Consider the following 17399-nt stretch of genomic DNA (forward strand, 5'->3'; position numbering starts at 1 on the left):
AATTATTTATAGAAATGAGGTCTTGCTAAGTGGCCCAACCAGTTTGGTCTTGAACATCTAGGCTCAAGCAGTCCTCGCACCTCGGCCTCCCAAAGTGTTGGGATTACAGGCATGAACCACTGTGCCCAGCAACTTTTTTTGTTTTGATTGAAATTATTGTGTCACATGTCCGTGTGAAGAGATCACCAAACAGGCTTTGTGTGAGCAACATGGCTGTTTATTTCACCTGCGTGCAGGCAGGTTGAGTCCGAAAAAGGAGTCAGCAAGGGTGATGGGATTATCATGAGTTCTGTTTTGGGATAGGTGGTGTAGTTAACAGCACTGTTTTGGGGGCAGAGGGTGGATCTCACAAAGTACATTCTCAAGGGTGCGGAGAATTACAAAGAAACTTCTTAAGGGTGGGGGAGATTATACAGAACATTGATCAGTTAGGGTGCGGTAGAAACAAATCACAATGGTGGAATGTCATCAGGTAAGCTATTTTCACTTCTGTGGCTCTTCAGTTGCTTCAGGCCATCTAGATATATACGTGCAGGTTACTGGGGATATGATGGCTTAGCTTGGGTTCAGAGGCCTGACAATTATGATGTGATTTTTCTAACTTATTCTGTTAACATAATGCATTACACATTTTCAAATATTAAACTTACATCTCTGGAATAAATCCCACTTGGTCAAATTGTACGATTCTTTTTATATATTTCTGAATTACATTTGCTAATATTTTGCTATGGATTTTTCCAACAATATTCATGGGAAATGTTGGAATTTTTCTCTTTTTTTTTTAAGGTCTTTTCCTGGTTTTGGTATTAGGATAATTCTAACTTCATACAATACATTGAGAACTGTTCCATCCTCTTATATCTTCTGCTGTTGTATGGAATTGGTGTTAATTCTTGTGTAAACATTTGATAGAATTCATTAGTGAAAGCTTTTGTGCCTGGAGATCTCGGGTATTTTTTTTTTTTTTTTTTGAGTTTAAAAATTACAATTACAATTCTCTCTAGTTAGAAGACTATTTAAATTATCCTTTTCATATTAGGTTATTTGTAGTAATTTGTGTCTTCTGAGGAATTTGCTCATTTTGTCAAAGTTGTCAAATTTATGTTGTGTGGTGTTATTTATGGCATTCCTTTTTGGTGTCTGAAGGGTAATTATATTCCCTGGTACGTTCCTCATGTTGGTAATTTCTGTCTTTTTTTTTTCTTTGCAGTCTTGCTGGAGGTTTGTTACATTTATCTTTTCAAAAACTAGATCCTTGGTTGTGTGTGGTCGCCCACACCTGTCATCCCAGCACTTTGGGAGGCTGAGGCAGGAGGATTGCTTGAATCCACAAGTTGGAGACCAGCCTGGGCAACATGGAGAGATTCTGTCCCTAAAAAAATAAAAATAAAAAAATCAACCAAGTCTGGTGGCACACACCTGTGGTCCCAAACTACTCTACTCGAGAGGCTGAGGTGGGAAGATCCCTTGAGCATGGGAGGTTGAGGCTGCAGTGAGCCATGATCACCTCACTGTACTACATCCTGGGTGACAGACCAAGACCCTGTCAATCAGTCAATCAATCAGTAGCTTCCCAGGTGACTCCAGCCTGCCGCTGGTGGCCGACTGTCAGGCCTCTGAGCCCAAGCCTGCACGTGTACATCCAGATGGCCTAAAGCAAGTGAAGAATCACAAAAGAAGTGAAATTGGCCTGTTCCTGCCTTAACTGATGATATTTCACCATGTGATTTGTTCCTGCCCCACCTTAACCGAGCAATTAACCTTGTGAAATACCTTCTCCTGGCTCAGAACCTCCCCCACTGAGCACCTTGTGACCCCTGCCCCTGCCCCTGCCCGGAAGAGAAAAACCCCCTTTAATTTTCCACTACCCACCCAAATCCTATAAAACAGCCCCACTCCTATCTCCCTTCGCTGACTCTCTTTTCAGACTCAGCCCGCCTGCACCCCAGGTGAAATAAACAGCCTTGTTGCTCACACAAAGCCTGTTTGGTGGTCTCTTCATAGGGACGGGCGTGACACCGACCATCTTCTTCTTGAGCATCACAAGTGGTTTTATTCATTGCTGTAGCCCAAGGGCTCAACGCTGTTCAGCACGAAGCAGACATTGGGTAATCATTTCTTGAATGAAACCCGTTTTACAGATGAGGCAACTGAGGCTCAGAGAAGTTAAGTTCAGGTAAGTGGCAACGCTGGTCACATTTCCATTGCAATTCACTTGGAAGTGTTCAGGTTGCTTTCTGACTGCAGGACAGATATTGGGGCTGCGGTGCCCAGTTCCAAAGTTCAAAGTTTGCTCTGTGCCCGCCAGGGAGCTGGTCAAGCAGCTTCAGTGTTAACCCGAGACCCCGCCCCCAACGGGTGGGGCGAGGCGGGGCGTTGGTGAGTACTGCAGAGAGGCTGCGCCTTGGGCCGCCTATCGCCTGTGCGCCTGCGCGGGGCGCTGAGGGGACGGGGTCCGACTCAGAAATGGCGGCCTCCGTGTTCTACGGCCGGCTCTTGGCCGTCGCTACCTTTCGGAACCACAGGGCTCGGACGGCCCTGCGGGCCGCTGCTCAGGTAATGCCTTCCAGCCCACTCTCATCTCGAGGGTCGGCAGGAGAAAGGGTGAGGTATGAGGGGTCTCGTGGCCCGACTCGGGGTCACTTCGCCAGCAGTGACATTTTTTGGGTGCCCTGCAAGGCCCTCGGGCTACTTGCCCGGGAGTGCTGCTCGCCAAGACTACGAGCGAGCCCATGTTTGCGCTGCGCTGCCCCAGCCCTTAGTCCGCGAGGAGCCCGGCCGTGGCTGCTCCTGCAGTTTCTGAGGGGTGGGCGGGAGCAGGTGGGCTCTGAGTGGAGGTGAGGGAGTCAGGACAGTCTGCTGCCATTCCCGCGTCTGGCGCGGTGGGCTGAGACTTGAGCGGCCCCTCTTTGGACAGGGGGGAATGCCCTTCAAATGTACTTTTGTGTTTCTTGGGAGCCGTCATAGGTGGGAATGTCAGAGGACCAGCGGTGTTTGCTGACTTGCCTTTTCTGGGGCAAGGTAGGGAAGTCTCCCCTCTCCTCCCAGTAGTTGTATGCTGTTCTATTTGTTAGTAGCAGTAATAAGATTATGTTTTCTACCTAACCAGTTGGAGAGGTAAGAAAATAATCTTTTGTATAGCCTTATTTCTGGATAGGCTAGAGCATAGTAGTTACTAGCTTTGTTTTGAATATTTGATGTGTGCCAGGTAATGTGCTAAGCCCTTTATGTGTAGTCTCTCAGGTTTTTCAGCAACTGTGAGGAAGTCATTCAATACCTGCATCATTGTTGAACATATTATGGTTCAGAGAACAAGTAATTTGGACTAGGTCATATGGGAGGTAAGATCACAGCTGAGATTTAATCCCAGAGCTGTCTGGTTCTAAAGCCTGTGTACTTGAGTCGGCTCTACAACTTTGAAAACAAACATCTTCCTTCCAACTTTTACAACAAAAACCTGTGGAAGGGCATTATTGGTGTCCTAAGTCAATTCCAGAGTTTTAGTTTTTTTCCTGAAGTAACTCTTAATACATGTCATAGTATGCATTGATTGGGGGCTCTCCTGCCGCTACCTTTTTTTTTTCTTCATTTTTATTAAAGTTCCGCCGGGCCCGGTGGCTCACACCTGTAATCCCAGCACTTTGGGAGGCCGAGGTCGGCGGATCACGAGGTCAGGAGATCGAGAACATCCTGGCTAACACGGTGAAACCCCGTCTCTACTAAAAATACAAAAAAATTAGCCAGGCATGGTGGTGGGCGCCTGAGGTCCCAGCTACTCGGGAGGCTGAGACCAGGGAATGGCGTGAACCCGAGAAGTGGAGCTTGCAATGAGCTGAGATCGCGCCACTGCACTCCAGCCTGATGGACAGAACTAGACTCCGTCTCAAACAAACAAACAAAAAGTTGTTCATACTTTCAGCCTAGGGGTAGTGAGTTCTGTGAGTTTGCTTCCCAAAAGAAGTGACTTTTTGGCCTTGAACTTCCTTCTTGTGAGTCTTACAAGAGTGCCATTTAGTTTTTAGAAAATGGGGAATTTGGTGACAAATACGTTTTCATTCTAATCAAAATCTTTATCTTTTTGGAAGTTCATTTAAAAGGCTTCATTTCTCCATATGGAAATATCTAATATTATTTTCATTATTCTAGTTGCTCTCTTCTACCCTACTATTAAGAAATGCAGCTCTAGAATTTGGAAGGACCTTAGTCTAACCCTTTGCTTTTGTAGATGAGCATATAGAAGTATAGAGTCTTAGGAAACTTGTTCAAGGTCACACATTTAATTTAGCAATTTGTTTTCAACATTTTTTTTTTTTCCTTGAAACGGAGCCTTGCTCTGTCGCCCAGGCTGGAGTGCAGTGGCTCGATCTCTGCTCACTGCAAGCTCTGCCTCCTGGGTTCACGCCATTCTCCTGCCTCAGCTTCCCGAGTAGCTGGGACTACAGGCATCCGCCACTGCTCACGGCTAATTTTTTGTATTTTTAGTAGAGATGGGGTTTCACCATGTTAGTCAGGATGGTCTCGATCTCCTGACCTCATGATCCGCCTGCCTTGGCCTCCCAAAGTGCTGGGATTACAAGCTTGAGCCACCACGCCCGGCCTGTTTTCAACATTTTTTTAAGTTCTCTGACCCTCCTCCAATTTCTTGATATCTTTAGCCTAGTGTATCTTCGTTGAAAATAGAAATTTCAGCATATATCTTTGAGAATAAGGACATTCTTCCAAATAACCACAATATAATGATCATACTTAGGAATTCAATATTGCTGTAACATGAATATATATAGTTTAAATTCAGATTTTTCTAGTCGTCCCCAAAGTGTTCTTTATAGACATTAGATTTTTTAAAATTTAAACTGGGATCAGACCTTATGACATTTTCTCTGATCTAACTAACCAATTAAGTGCCACCTAGTGATTTACATGCTAGTGACCTATGTATTGCAGTTGTTTATTTATATGCCTGTGAACTCTGTGGCTGGGACCCAGGTGTCTTTATTCTTTTAGTGTTTGTAGTCCACTGTCTAGTACATAGTCCTGAAAAAAATATTTGAGTGTGCCGGGCGCAGTGGCTCACACCTGTAATCCCAGCACTTTAAGAGGCCAAGGTGGGTGGATCACGAGGTCAGGAGATTGAGACCATCCTGGCTACCATGGTGAAACCCCATCTCTACTAAAAATGAAAAGAAATCAGGTGGGTGTGGTGGCACGCGCCTGTGGTCCCAGCTACTCAGGAGGGTGAGACGGGAGAATCACTTGAACGCGGGACATGGAGGTTGCAGTGAGCCGAGATTGCGCTACTGCGCTACAGCTTGGGCGACAGAGTGAGACTCGGTCTCAAAAAAAAAAAAAAAAAAATTTGAGTGTATGACTATTTTTGCCAAGCTTATGCTGGTTACTCCCCTACCCACTTATTTTTATTATTATTTTGAGGTATAATTTATGTACAGTAATGTACAGCTAAGTAGATAGCTGGATTAATTTTTATGTATGTATTCACCTGTGTAACCATCATCCACATCAAGATATACAGTGTTTCCAGCCCTCAGAAGGCTCTCATGTCTTCTCTCTTATCAATACTCCCGGACAGAACGTAGCAACTGACTTCTGTCATTATAGGCTAATTTTGACTGGTTTTGAACTCTGTAAAAATAAATCATGTAAGTATATATTCTTGTTTCTGGCTTTCCCTCTATATTATGTTTGTGAGATTAATCTATTGTGATTAGATTACATTTTGTGATTAGATTATATTACAATGTGTGATTACATATTGTGATTAGATTACATAGATTACTATTGTGAGCCATAGTACTTTTTTTTCTTTTTATTTCTCTGCAGTATACTGTTATATACATATACGATAGTTTATCCATTCTCCTGTTAATGGGCAATCAGCTAATTTCTGTTTTCTGTCTGTTATAAACAAGCCTGCTCTGGACTTTTTTTTTTTTTTTTTGGTTGAGACAGAGGCTCGCTCTGTCGCCCAGGCTGGAGTGCAGTGGCCGGATCTCAGCTCACTGCAAGCTCCGCCTCCCGGGTTCACACCATTCTCCTGCCTCAGCCTCCCAAGTAGCTGGGACTACAGGCGCCCGCCACCTCGCCCGGCTAGTTTTTTTGTATTTTTTTAGTAGATACGGGGCTTCACTGTGTTAGCCAGGATGGTCTCGATCTCCTGACCTCGTGATCCACCCGTCTCGGCCTCCCAAAGTGCTGGGATTACAGGCTTGAGCCACCGCACCCGGCCTCTGGACATTTTTATATGTGCCTTTTTATAGATGTAAGGACTAATTTCTTTCTTTTTTTTTTTTTTTTTTTTGAGACGGAGTCTCTCTCTGTCACCCAGGCTGGAGTGCAGTGGCGTGATCTCAGCTCACTGCAAGCTCCGCCTCCTGGGTTCACGCCATTCTCCTGCCTCAGCCTCCCAAGTAGCTGGGACTACAGGCGCCCACCACCACACCCGGCTAATCTTTTTGTATTTTTAATAGAGATGGGGTTCCACCGTGTTAGCCAGGATGGTTTCCATCTCCTGACCTCATGATCAGCCCACCTTGGCCTCTCAAAGTGCTGAGATTACAGGTGTGAGCCACCGCGCCCGGCCAACCACTAATTTCCATTGATCTATACCCAGGAATGGGATTTCTGAGTCAGAAAGTGGAGGCATGCTAAACAGTAGTTTGAGAAGTTGCTGGCTTTTTTCTTTTTTCTTTTCTCTTTTCTTTCTTTTTTTTTACTTATTTATTTGTTTTTTTAGACAGGGTCTTGCTCTGTTGACCAAGCTGGAGGACAATGGTGAAATCACAGCTCACTGCAGTCTCAAACTCCTGAGCTGAAGCGATCCTCCTGCCTCAGTCTCAGGAGTAGCTGGGATTATAGGTGTAAGCCACTGTGCCCAGCTTGGTTGCTGGCTTTTAATATTGAAGTGACACTAAATCAAGGAATTGAGCTACCTAGGTTAAATGTTACCAAGGATTTTTAGCTTGCTAAATGAATCAGAAATAAGTTACTGTTATATATGATTGATTTGTAAGGCTAGTAGTTTTCATAACTGTAGGGTTCTTAAGAATCAACTGAGTGACTTGTTATGAACGTAGATTTCCTTGGGCCCAGTCCAGAGATTCTAATTTTGCAGCTGAGAATGGGTCTCAGGAATCAGCAGTTTACAAACAACCCAGTTCAGTTTGAGGCAAAAGCTCATGAACCTACTTTAAGAAACAGATTGTTTATATGACTTCTTTAAATTTAATTCTTACGACATTGTATGTTTCATAGGAACCATGTTTTAGTATACCGCATTCTGTATTGAGATTATGGAAATGTGTGGATAACACTTAAATGCGTGATTCCATTGACCAGTCATTGGATATAGGCTGCCAGTGGGAAGGAGGTGTGACTTTGGGCAAGTAGTCTCCAGTGAGAGGACTTGGCTGAGAGCTGTCAGCAACCAGGACTCCCAGCAGCAGCAGCTGGGGCTATGAATGTCTTGGTCCTGAATGGGGAGTGCCGGGGGGATATGGGCAGCATACTGCAATATCCACTACAGATGAAGCCATGGTTTTGAGTATCGAGTGTATGAAAGAGTAATGGTACCAAATTATTTTATTTTTACATATCTAGTGTCAGGTGACTTGTTAGGTGCTGGAGGAATGGTAGAGAGAAGAAAATTGGGAAGGAGTTTTGGTTTGGTGGAAAAGATGAGATTGGTTTTAGATCTGCTGAATATGGATGGAGGTAGAACTGCCCTGTAGATCATTGGAGATATGGTAGTAAAGCTGAAATCTAAAATAAAGAATAGAGATGATAAGGAAATAATTAAAACAACAGTGGTAACAGTGATATTTAGTTGATAGGCTAGCTTTTAGTTTTATGCTGTGATTCAGGTACTCTGAGTATTGTACTTTGATAAAACAGTTTTGTTATAGTTATGAAGAACCAAGTAGTTAACAAGACTGGCTGCCAAATCACTGTCATATATAAATATGTCCCCAATCTTTCTAGGTTCTGGGAAGTTCTGGATTGTTTAATAACCATGGACTGCAAGTACAGCAGCAACAGCAAAGGAATCTCTCACTACATGAATACATGAGTATGGAATTATTACAAGAAGCTGGTGTCTCCATTCCCAAAGGATGTGTGGCAAAGTCACCAGATGAAGCTTATGCAATTGCCAAAAAATTAGGTACTAAATTAAGAAAAACTTTTGCCACCTTGACATGAGGGCTCTGAGAAAATTTCAAGTTTAGTTTTGGTTTGATAACAACTTTTAACTTTTTTTTTTTTTTAAGTACATTTTCTTTGCTTAAAATAGAGGGTGGAACTTTATGATTATTGAAATTCTAAAATTGTTATTATTTTGCACTCCCACAGTGCCAGTGACGTGGGAGTCCCTTACATTGGCATTAGGAAGCCGAAGTCCTGTTTTTAGTTGGAATATAATTATGGGGAAGGGAATTCTACTACTACTACTCTAACTACTCTGGAGCTTAAAGGATGGCAGTTGTGACGATTCTTTGGGGAAATGGTGAAGGAAAATCTTAGCTGTTAATGCGCTTATAAGGAGAGGTCCAGTGCTTCCCCTTCCATTTTTTGTCATGAAAAATATGGAACCAAAGGGGAACAAAAAGTAGAGTGCTAGAATGTAAACTCCATGAGAACAGAGTTTCTTTTTCTTTTCTTTCGTTTTTTTTTGAGACGGAGTTTCATTCTTATCACCCAGGTTGGAGTGCAGTAGTGCAATTCTGGCTCACTGCAACCTCCGTTTCCCAGGTTCAAGGGATTTTCCTGCCTCAGCCTCCCAAGTACCTGGTATTACAGGTACCCACCACCATAACCCGGCTAATTGTTTTGTATTTTTAGTAGAGATGGGGTTTCACTATGTTGCCCAGGCTGGTCTCAAACTCCTGACCTCGTGATCCGCCTGCCTCGGCCTCCCAAAGTGCTGGGATTACAGGTGTGAGCCACCATGCCCAGCCCGAGTTTCTTTTTCTTATTTGTTCACTGATACATCCCAAAATCTTAGAAGAATGCCTTGCACTTAGGTAATCAATAAATACTAAATTAATAAATATTAAATGAATTTAATAGTTGCCCATGTTTATTAGAGTCCTTTATTGATAACAGAAGCCTTAATAGCTTTTGTTAATTTCGATTTCTTAATAAAAAAATTTTGATTTCTGAAAACAAGCTTACATTTTTGAAGATTTAGCATGAAAACATGAGCTGATGTGCTAGCTATACACTGCCTTTTCTTTTTAGCAGTATTTTAAATCCCACCAATTTTATGTAGATTAGCATAAGTCATCTCTCTTCTATGTACATTTAATTAATATGACTTTAATATGATTTGTTGAATACTTTGCTTTTATGTTTTTTAAGAAAGATAAGGAACATTTTCAAAGTGTTTGAAATTTTTTTTTTTTTTTTTTTTGAGACGGAGTCTCGCTGTCACCCAGGCTGGAGTACAGTGGCCGGATCTCAGCTCACTGCAAGCTCCGCCTCCCGGGTTCACGCCATTCTCCTGCCTCAGCCTCCCGAGTAGCTGGGACTACAGGCGCCAGCCACCACGCCCGGCTAGTTTTTGTATTTTTTAGTAGAGACGGGGTTTCACCGTTTTAGCCAGGATGGTCTCGATCTCCTGACCTCGTGACCCGCCCGTCTCGGCCTCCCAAAGTGCTGGGATTACAGGCTTGAGCCACTGCGCCCGGCCAGTGTTTGAAATTTTAAAAGTATTCATCTTGGGTAGTACTTATTTGTCTCTAGACTGGATTTTTCTTTCAAAATTAAAGATACATACAAGTTAAGAAAACTGTCGTATAAGCTGTGTTTTTGAATGAGATGACCGTGATTTCCTTGACTTGGAAGCATGATTTTTTATTTATAGTTTGCTAGTTATTGTTGTTAATCAGAAAAAAATTATTTTAAATCAGATTACAAGCAAACTTTTTATTAAGCAAAAGCTTTGTATAAGTTCATACTAATTGTGGTGAAATTTTTGTTAATTAATGGTGACCTATAGTTGGAACTTCTGCATAATGTTAATAGGACCTGATTTATATATAATTATGTCAGTAAAAACGGTTTTCCCTTTGTTTCCAGATTTCAAAATTCCAAAAAAAAACTTTTTCTAGAGATAGGGTCACTATATTGCCCAGGCTAGTCTCAAACTCCTGGGCTCAAGTGATCCTCCCACCTAGGCCTCTAAGTAGCTGGAACTACAGGCCCATGCCACTGTGCCTGTCTATGTTTTGATTGTTATAATTGGTTTCTTTAACTAGTTTTCCATATATTTTCTCATTTAGTCAAATTCCATTGTTTTGTCAGAAAAAAATAATTTGCATAGAAACTTTTTCATAAAATGAATAGGATTTATTTAGATGCCAGTCTGTTTTGATTATGCCTTATAAAAACTTTTAATGATTCTTAGGTACAGAAGAAAGAAATAATATGTGCAGGATAAACTGTAACTATGAGTATTTCTGGCAAGTTCTCTGGGACTAGAACTCACAAGTAGTAAGAAGCAGATAGGCAGCTCTGATTTTGAGCCCCTTGGAACAGATACCTTGTTCATTAAGAAAGTGTTTTTTGTCAAAGAATATTGCAAATGATGATTATAGTGTGGGAGTGAGACTAATAATTAACAAGGAAATTTAAATCTAGAGGAGCAGAAATGCTACTTTTTAAAAGATAAATTTAGAAAATTCGGCAAAAACATGGAGGACAATTTTGTGTTTTTAGTGAGTCATTGATAACAAAAGATAACGATTGTGGGATCTAGTTGCACAAGGTGTAGCATGAGGGACCTTAGCAGTACACCTGGTTTTGTTCATCTAGCTAGCAATTCCCAGTGCTGATTTTTCATTACTTCAGGGTGATTTTTGCTTTTTGAGTTTCTGCAAAATTCACAAAATGCTAATTCTCATTTCATAAAAACTCTTAACTCAGTGCTTTGCTCAACAAGTGATATAATAGTGTATAAATGCTTTACAGGTGTGCCAAACTATTGTTTCTCCCCAGTCCTGTGGTGGCAGGAGAAGTTGAGTTAACATGGGGTTTGGGGCCACTGAGCCTCTTTACCCAGTATTTCCTACCATGTCCATCATTTTCTGTTTGTGTGATGATGTGAAAAAAGTTGAGAGACATTGTCCTGGAGGTAAGTTTTACCTGTTGTGATTAATTGAGGTTAGGAATGGAGGAATGGTTAGAAAGAAATCTAATTCTAATATTTTAAAAGACTATATGAGCCCCCAAAATGAAGGTTGGTGAGCTTGAAGATCATGAACTTTCTGGAATAGATTATCAAAGGGATGGTTGTTAGCACACATAAATGTAGTAGATATAATTTGGGGTCAGTTTTGAGAGCAAATTATCTCTTTCTAACAGTTCATAATTCAAGAAAATACGATTTTAGTAAGGATTTGGCAGAATTTCTGTTGTTGTTTTGTTTCTGAGATGGTGTCTTGTTCTGTCACCCAGGCTGGAGTGCAGTGGTGCCATCATGCTCATTGCAGCTTCAACCTCCTGGGTTCAAGCGACTTCTCCCGTCTCAGCCTGCTGAGTGGCTGGGACTGTAGGTGTGCTCTACCATGCCTGGCTAAGTGTTGTATTTTTTCTTGAGTTGGGGTTTCACCATATTGCCCAGGCTGGTCTCAAACTCCTAGGCTCAAGCAGCCCACCCACTCTTGGCTTCCCAAAGTGCTGGGACTACAGGCGTGAGCCGCTGCGCCTGGGCACAGATTTGGCAGAATTTTTAGCATTTTGCTATTGACTATAGAAAGATAGTTTGGCTTCTAGTATATTTAAGACAGAATCCCTATCTGGTTGAATAGATACATGTAAAGGATGCTGATTAATGAATGTCAGTCTGGAGGGAGATTTCTAATGGCATATAATAGGACTTTACCTTCTTTTTTTCTTCTTCTAAATATTTATTAGTTAGATGCCTGTATACAAGGAATGCTTAAAATATTTGTGAGTGACTAAAGGTAGGTGGGATAGGGATTGTGTTTTAGAGAGACAGTCTTGGGATCCAAAAAAGATCTTGTCTGACTAGAACAAAGTGCCAAATGTAGTAAGACTGCAGGCTCTATGAGGGCAGGCGAGGTCTCACTCACTGTTGTTATCTACAGCACTAGCACAGTGTCTGGTATGTAGATGAACCTGTCAAGTTAATTAATGGAAATGTTTGTTTCAACCAGTTGTCCTCAGACTTCTCTTCTTATCCTTCTTCCCTTCTTGATAGTTGATGAGACTGTATTTTATGAATTTTTTTTTTTTTTGCTTCCGTTGTGAAGGACTTTTTTTTTTTAGAAGAAACTTTTGAAGAATTATCTTTTGCCCTGAAAGACTTTATATTCCTAGAGAAAGGAAATTGACACTTTGTGGGGAAGAGAAGTACATTCTGTCTTGCAAAATGTTTTTGAAAAAATAGAGTTTCATTACTCTTACTTAATTGGTCAGTGTGTTAAGTTAGTGTGTTAAGTTCCCAGTTTAATGAATAGGAATGATTGAAGTTAGCTCAGTAAAGTACAGTGTTAACTATGTTTTTTACATTACATTTGCATTGTTTGCATTGTATTTATCTTCTTTGAATATAAACAAGTATTTCTTTGGATATAAACAAATACTCAAAGTGCTGGAAAACCAGGACTTGACAGGTAAACAGAAACAGGTGGAATAAATAGTGGCTGCTCCTTTCCATTTGGATACAAACTCTCTAATTTGCCACAGTTCAGAGACTACCTGTAGTAGTCTCAATAAAAACGTAATTGTTTTAAGGAAATTTCTAAGTTGTTTCTATTCATTACCTAATATTAGTTGTGATACCTTGTGAAATGAAGGCTCATTGAAGAGTCTGTCTTATCTAAACAAGATACCTTTTCTAATCAGCTCTAGTTGTAGTACTGTACACCCACTTTTTCTAGTTCTGAGTTTTCGTAAGAGCAGTGAAAAATCCAGATTTATAAGAATTCTGTTTATATTTTTAAATGTTCCTTTTTTTCAACATTAGCAAAATATTATGTGCTAGGAACTCTCCCAGACGCTTGTTAACATCTATGAATACAATAAAGATTCTGCCCTCCTGGGCCTCTTTTCTAGTGGGGAAGCAAAACAATATATGATATATGTAAGAAAATTACGTATGTACGAAGGTGATGAATTCTGTGGTGGAAAGAAGTGGAGTAGGTAAGGGGAGTTGGTCATAGGTGGGCAGGTTTGTAGGGTAAGCTTCATGGGCAACATGAGATTTAAAGAGAAACTTGAAGGATTGGGGACTTTTCTTTCCCAAATGGACACCTGGTGAAGAGTATTCTAGGCAGAGGGTGCATTAGAGCCAAGTCCTGAAGGCAGGAACATGCCCAGGAATAGTGAGGAACTATAGCGCAGTTGGAACTGAGTAGCAACATGGAGGGCCTAGGAGATAAAAAGGGTAGAGAGTATTATAGGGTGTAGAGGGTATTATAGGGTCTTCTAGGCCATTGTAAGGACTTTCTCATATATATACTCTGAGTGAGATTGGCATTCAGTGTAAGGTTTTAGAATGGTGTGCCTGCTTTGGCTGCTGCCTTGAGAATATTCTGTGGGGGACAAAGGTCATATAGGTAAGAGATAGTGGTGGTTGGGATCAGAGTCTAAACTGTAGGTGATGAGGAATGGTGAAGATTCTGGATGAATTTGAAGATAAAACCAGTATGATTTCCTGGCTGAATGGAAGTGGGGTTTGAGAAAGACAAGTTTTTTAAACACTCTCTTGACTGACTATGCATAGGGTCATGACCTGGTTTAAATAGCACGCATTTCTGATGAAGGCTTACATCAGTAATTTTCTAAATGTTCTTTTAAAATAATTGTTAATGTGTAAACTTTAGGTTATTTTTGTTTGGTTTCAAACTCCATTTCCTACCTCATTGATTTGGTTGGTTCATTCTGCTTGATAAGTGCGTCGTGGAGTGACATCCTAGTTGTAGAGGACCCTACTTCAGTCTGTTCAAATCCATGTCTGTGGAATGGTTGTTATATCCCAGAGACTGCCTTGTGCTTGGGATAAAATGAATACAATGAGACCTTTAGCCCTGATCTCAAAGGTTAATTTTTTTGCCATAATGTATCGTTGGTGCCACACTGCCAGTATGGGCAAAATGCTATGAGAGGCAGAATGAGGAGACTCTGAAATTCTGCCTGTCTGGTAGACAGAGAATGCCTTTGTAAGAGGTATTACTCTTACTTTTTAAACGATACATAATATTTTCGGGGTACATGTGATATTTTGTTACATGCATAGAGTGTGTAATGATCAAGTCAGGGCATTTAGGATACCCATTACCCAGAGTTTACTCTTTTGAGACAGTCTTGCTCTGTCCTCCAGGAGGGAGTGCAATGGCGCAATCCTGGCCCATTGCAACCTCTGCTTCCCGAGTTCAAGTGATTCTTGTGCCTCAGCCTCCCAGGTAGCTGGGATTACAGACGTGCACCACCATGCCTGGCTAATTTTTGTATTTTTAATAGAGATGAGATTTCGCCGTGTTGGCTGGTCTGGTCTTGAACTCCTGGCCTCATGTGATCCGCCTGCTTCAGCCTCTCAGAGTGCTGGGATTATAGGAGTGAGCCGCTGCTCCTGGCCCATTTACTCTTGATCATGAATGATGAGTACTACCTAGGCTAAACAGCTACTTTGCTGGTTTTCCACAGCAAATTAGAAAGGAGAGGAAAAGGGATAAATAGTAATCAGTCTACCTGTTAAAGAAGAAAAATTCAGTCCATTTATTTAAAAATATGCATAAGCTTTGCAAGCATAGCATTCTGAAATCTTTTGATACAGATACTTTAATAACTCCTGGTAATACTACTCATGCAGTACTGCTCAATAATGTATATTTTAATAGAACTTTCACTTAGTGGGACAGTATAAATCAGTATCAATACTGGTAATGGTAATATCCCCCAAGTCGTGACATATTTCTGCTATAGCATATGCAACTCAAATGTTCTCAGGACAGCAAGTTTACATGTGATTAGAGAGGGAGGGAAGTGTTAGAAAGACATGAAATTCAATTTTATACTTTTAATACTTTCCAAAGTTCTAGATGACATTTTCCAAAGTGTCAAGGAATGGTTAAATTATTTTCAGTTTACTTTAAGAAATGGTTGGCCTGGCGCGGTGGCTCAAGCCTGTAATCCCAGCACTTTGGGAGGACAAGATGGGCGGATCACGAGGTCAGGAGATTGAGACCATCCTGGCTAACACGGTGAAACCCCGTCTCTACTAAAAAATACAAAAAACTAGCCGGGCGAGGTGGCGGGCGCCTGTAATCCCAGCTACTTGGGAGGCTGAGGCAGGAGAATGGCGTGAACCCGGGAGGCGGAGCTTGCAGTGAGCCGAGATCCGGCCACTGCACTCCAGCCCTGGCAACAGAGCGAGACTCCGTCTCAAAAAAAAAAAAAAAAAAAAAAAAATAAATGGTTTAATGTAAGTGACTAATTTTGAAAATTGTGGATCTTTTAGACAGTGATTATTTTAGTGTTCTAATCTAGAAAGTCTACATAGGCCGGGTGCAGTGGCTCACGCCTGTAATCCCAGCACTTTCGGAGGCCAAGACAGGCGGATCACAGGGTCAGGAGATCTAGACCATCCTGGCTGACACGGTGAAACCCCGTCTCTACTAAAAATACAAAAAAGTAGCTGGGCATGGTGGCGGGCGCCTGTAGTCCCAGCAACTCGGGAGGCTGAGGCAGGAGAATGGTGTGAACCCGGGAGGCGGAGCTTGCAGTGAGCTGAGATCGCACGGCGGCACTCCAACCTGGGCGATAGAGCGAGACTCCGTCTCAAAAAAAAAAAAAAAAAGAAAATCTACATAAACAGAATGCCTCATTTTTGGACACTGTGAATAAATTAGACTTGATTTAATACCACCTGTCAATATGTGTGTTAAAAAACAAAATACTATGTCTGGCATGCTGCTCTGTGCTTCACGTTTAATAGAAGTGTTTTTCTTCTAGGTTCAAAAGATGTTGTGATAAAGGCGCAGGTCTTAGCTGGTGGTAGAGGAAAAGGAACGTTTGAAAGTGGCCTCAAAGGAGGAGTGAAGATAGTTTTCTCGTAAGTCATATTTTTTAAGGGTAAATCATCCTTGTTAAAGATTGATTAAAGATTGCTTATTGAATTGATAAAAATACTGAAATTTAAATATTAGATAAAATTTTGGCTATTATGTGGATTTGCCTTTTCTCAACTGGAGGAAAGAAAAATTTGAGTTATTTTTCTTATTTTAGTCCAGAAGAAGCAAAAGCTGTTTCTTCACAAATGATTGGGAAAAAATTGTTTACCAAGCAAACGGGAGAAAAGGGCAGAATATGCAATCAAGTATTGGTCTGTGAGCGAAAATATCCCAGGAGAGAGTACTACTTTGCAATAACAATGGAAAGGTCATTTCAAGTGAGTAATTGCAGATATGATACATAGAGGATAAATTTGTGACATTCAATTTCAAAAGTTGATTATTGTTTCTATTTATGTGGGAAAGATTTTAAAAGCACGAACTGTAATCTGTATGTCATGAGCATGATATTTACGTCATTTAAAAAACAGCTTTGTTATGCCATAAAATTTGATATATAATATGATTTTAAAATCATAGGAAAAATTCTGTTGAAATAAATTTCATGGGATTCTCAAATTGTTAATTCACTGACAGCAGCTTAAGTCATCTCTGGATCATCTCCAGATTGAGAAAATAATATCTAGCATAGTAAAATATTCTAATGAAAGAGAAAGTCGCTGAACCCACTAGAAGAATGTGTATCCATTGCATCATCTTCTGTTTTCTCAACTTCTTCTTTTTTTTGTTTTTAATAGTTTGGGGGATTTGTTTCACTATATGATTCAATATTTGGTAATTTGAGGGATGACATTAAGTAGCAAACAATATGATTTTAAGGAGTATTATTACATTAGCACAGCTCTCCTCTCTTTATTGGAACCTAAGATGTTGAAGCTTCTGGTGAAGAGAAAAATCCCTTTATAGACCTGATGTGTGGAGAGAGCATTGAATCGTTTTATACTAGAATTATCTGTTTTTTGAGGGTGTTAGTTAGGTTTTACAAGCTGGATCTGTGTGTTAACTAGCTTTTTTTTTTTTTGAGAGGGAGTCTCGCACTCTCACCCAGGCTGGCTTGCAGTGGTGCCATCTCGGCTTACTGCAAGCTCCACCTCCTGGGTTGATGCCATTCTCCTGCCTCAGCCTCCCAAGTAGCTGGGACTACAAGTGCCCGCCACCACACCCGGCTAATTTTTTGTATTTTTAGTAGAGACGGGGTTTCACCCTGTTAGCCAGGATGGTCTCGATCTCCTGACCTTGTGATCTGCCTGCCTCGGCCTCCCAAAGTGCTGGGATTACAGGAGTGAG

At 41.2% G+C, this 17399-nt stretch overlaps 1 protein-coding gene across 2 annotated transcripts in view; it reads left to right on the top strand.

Annotated features, from left to right (window-relative positions):
- Positions 1 to 2389: 2389 nt before the first annotated feature.
- Positions 2390 to 17399, top strand: part of SUCLA2 (succinate-CoA ligase ADP-forming subunit beta) — a 74371-nt gene continuing 59361 nt past the window's right edge. Inside the window, exons 1-4 of one of the 2 annotated variants that reach the window (XM_023187265.1) lie at positions 2390 to 2559; positions 7999 to 8179; positions 15994 to 16093; positions 16267 to 16429. In XM_023187265.1, coding sequence (XP_023043033.1) covers positions 2470 to 2559; positions 7999 to 8179; positions 15994 to 16093; positions 16267 to 16429 — 534 coding nt within the window. In that variant the 5' untranslated portion in view covers positions 2390 to 2469. The remainder of the gene's footprint in view (positions 2560 to 7998; positions 8180 to 15993; positions 16094 to 16266; positions 16430 to 17399) is intronic. The other variant, XM_023187266.1, reaches the window with a different exon arrangement.

Source organism: Piliocolobus tephrosceles, chromosome X (genome assembly GCF_002776525.5).
Source record: "Piliocolobus tephrosceles isolate RC106 chromosome X, ASM277652v3, whole genome shotgun sequence".
Taxonomy (NCBI): Eukaryota; Metazoa; Chordata; class Mammalia; order Primates; family Cercopithecidae; genus Piliocolobus; species Piliocolobus tephrosceles.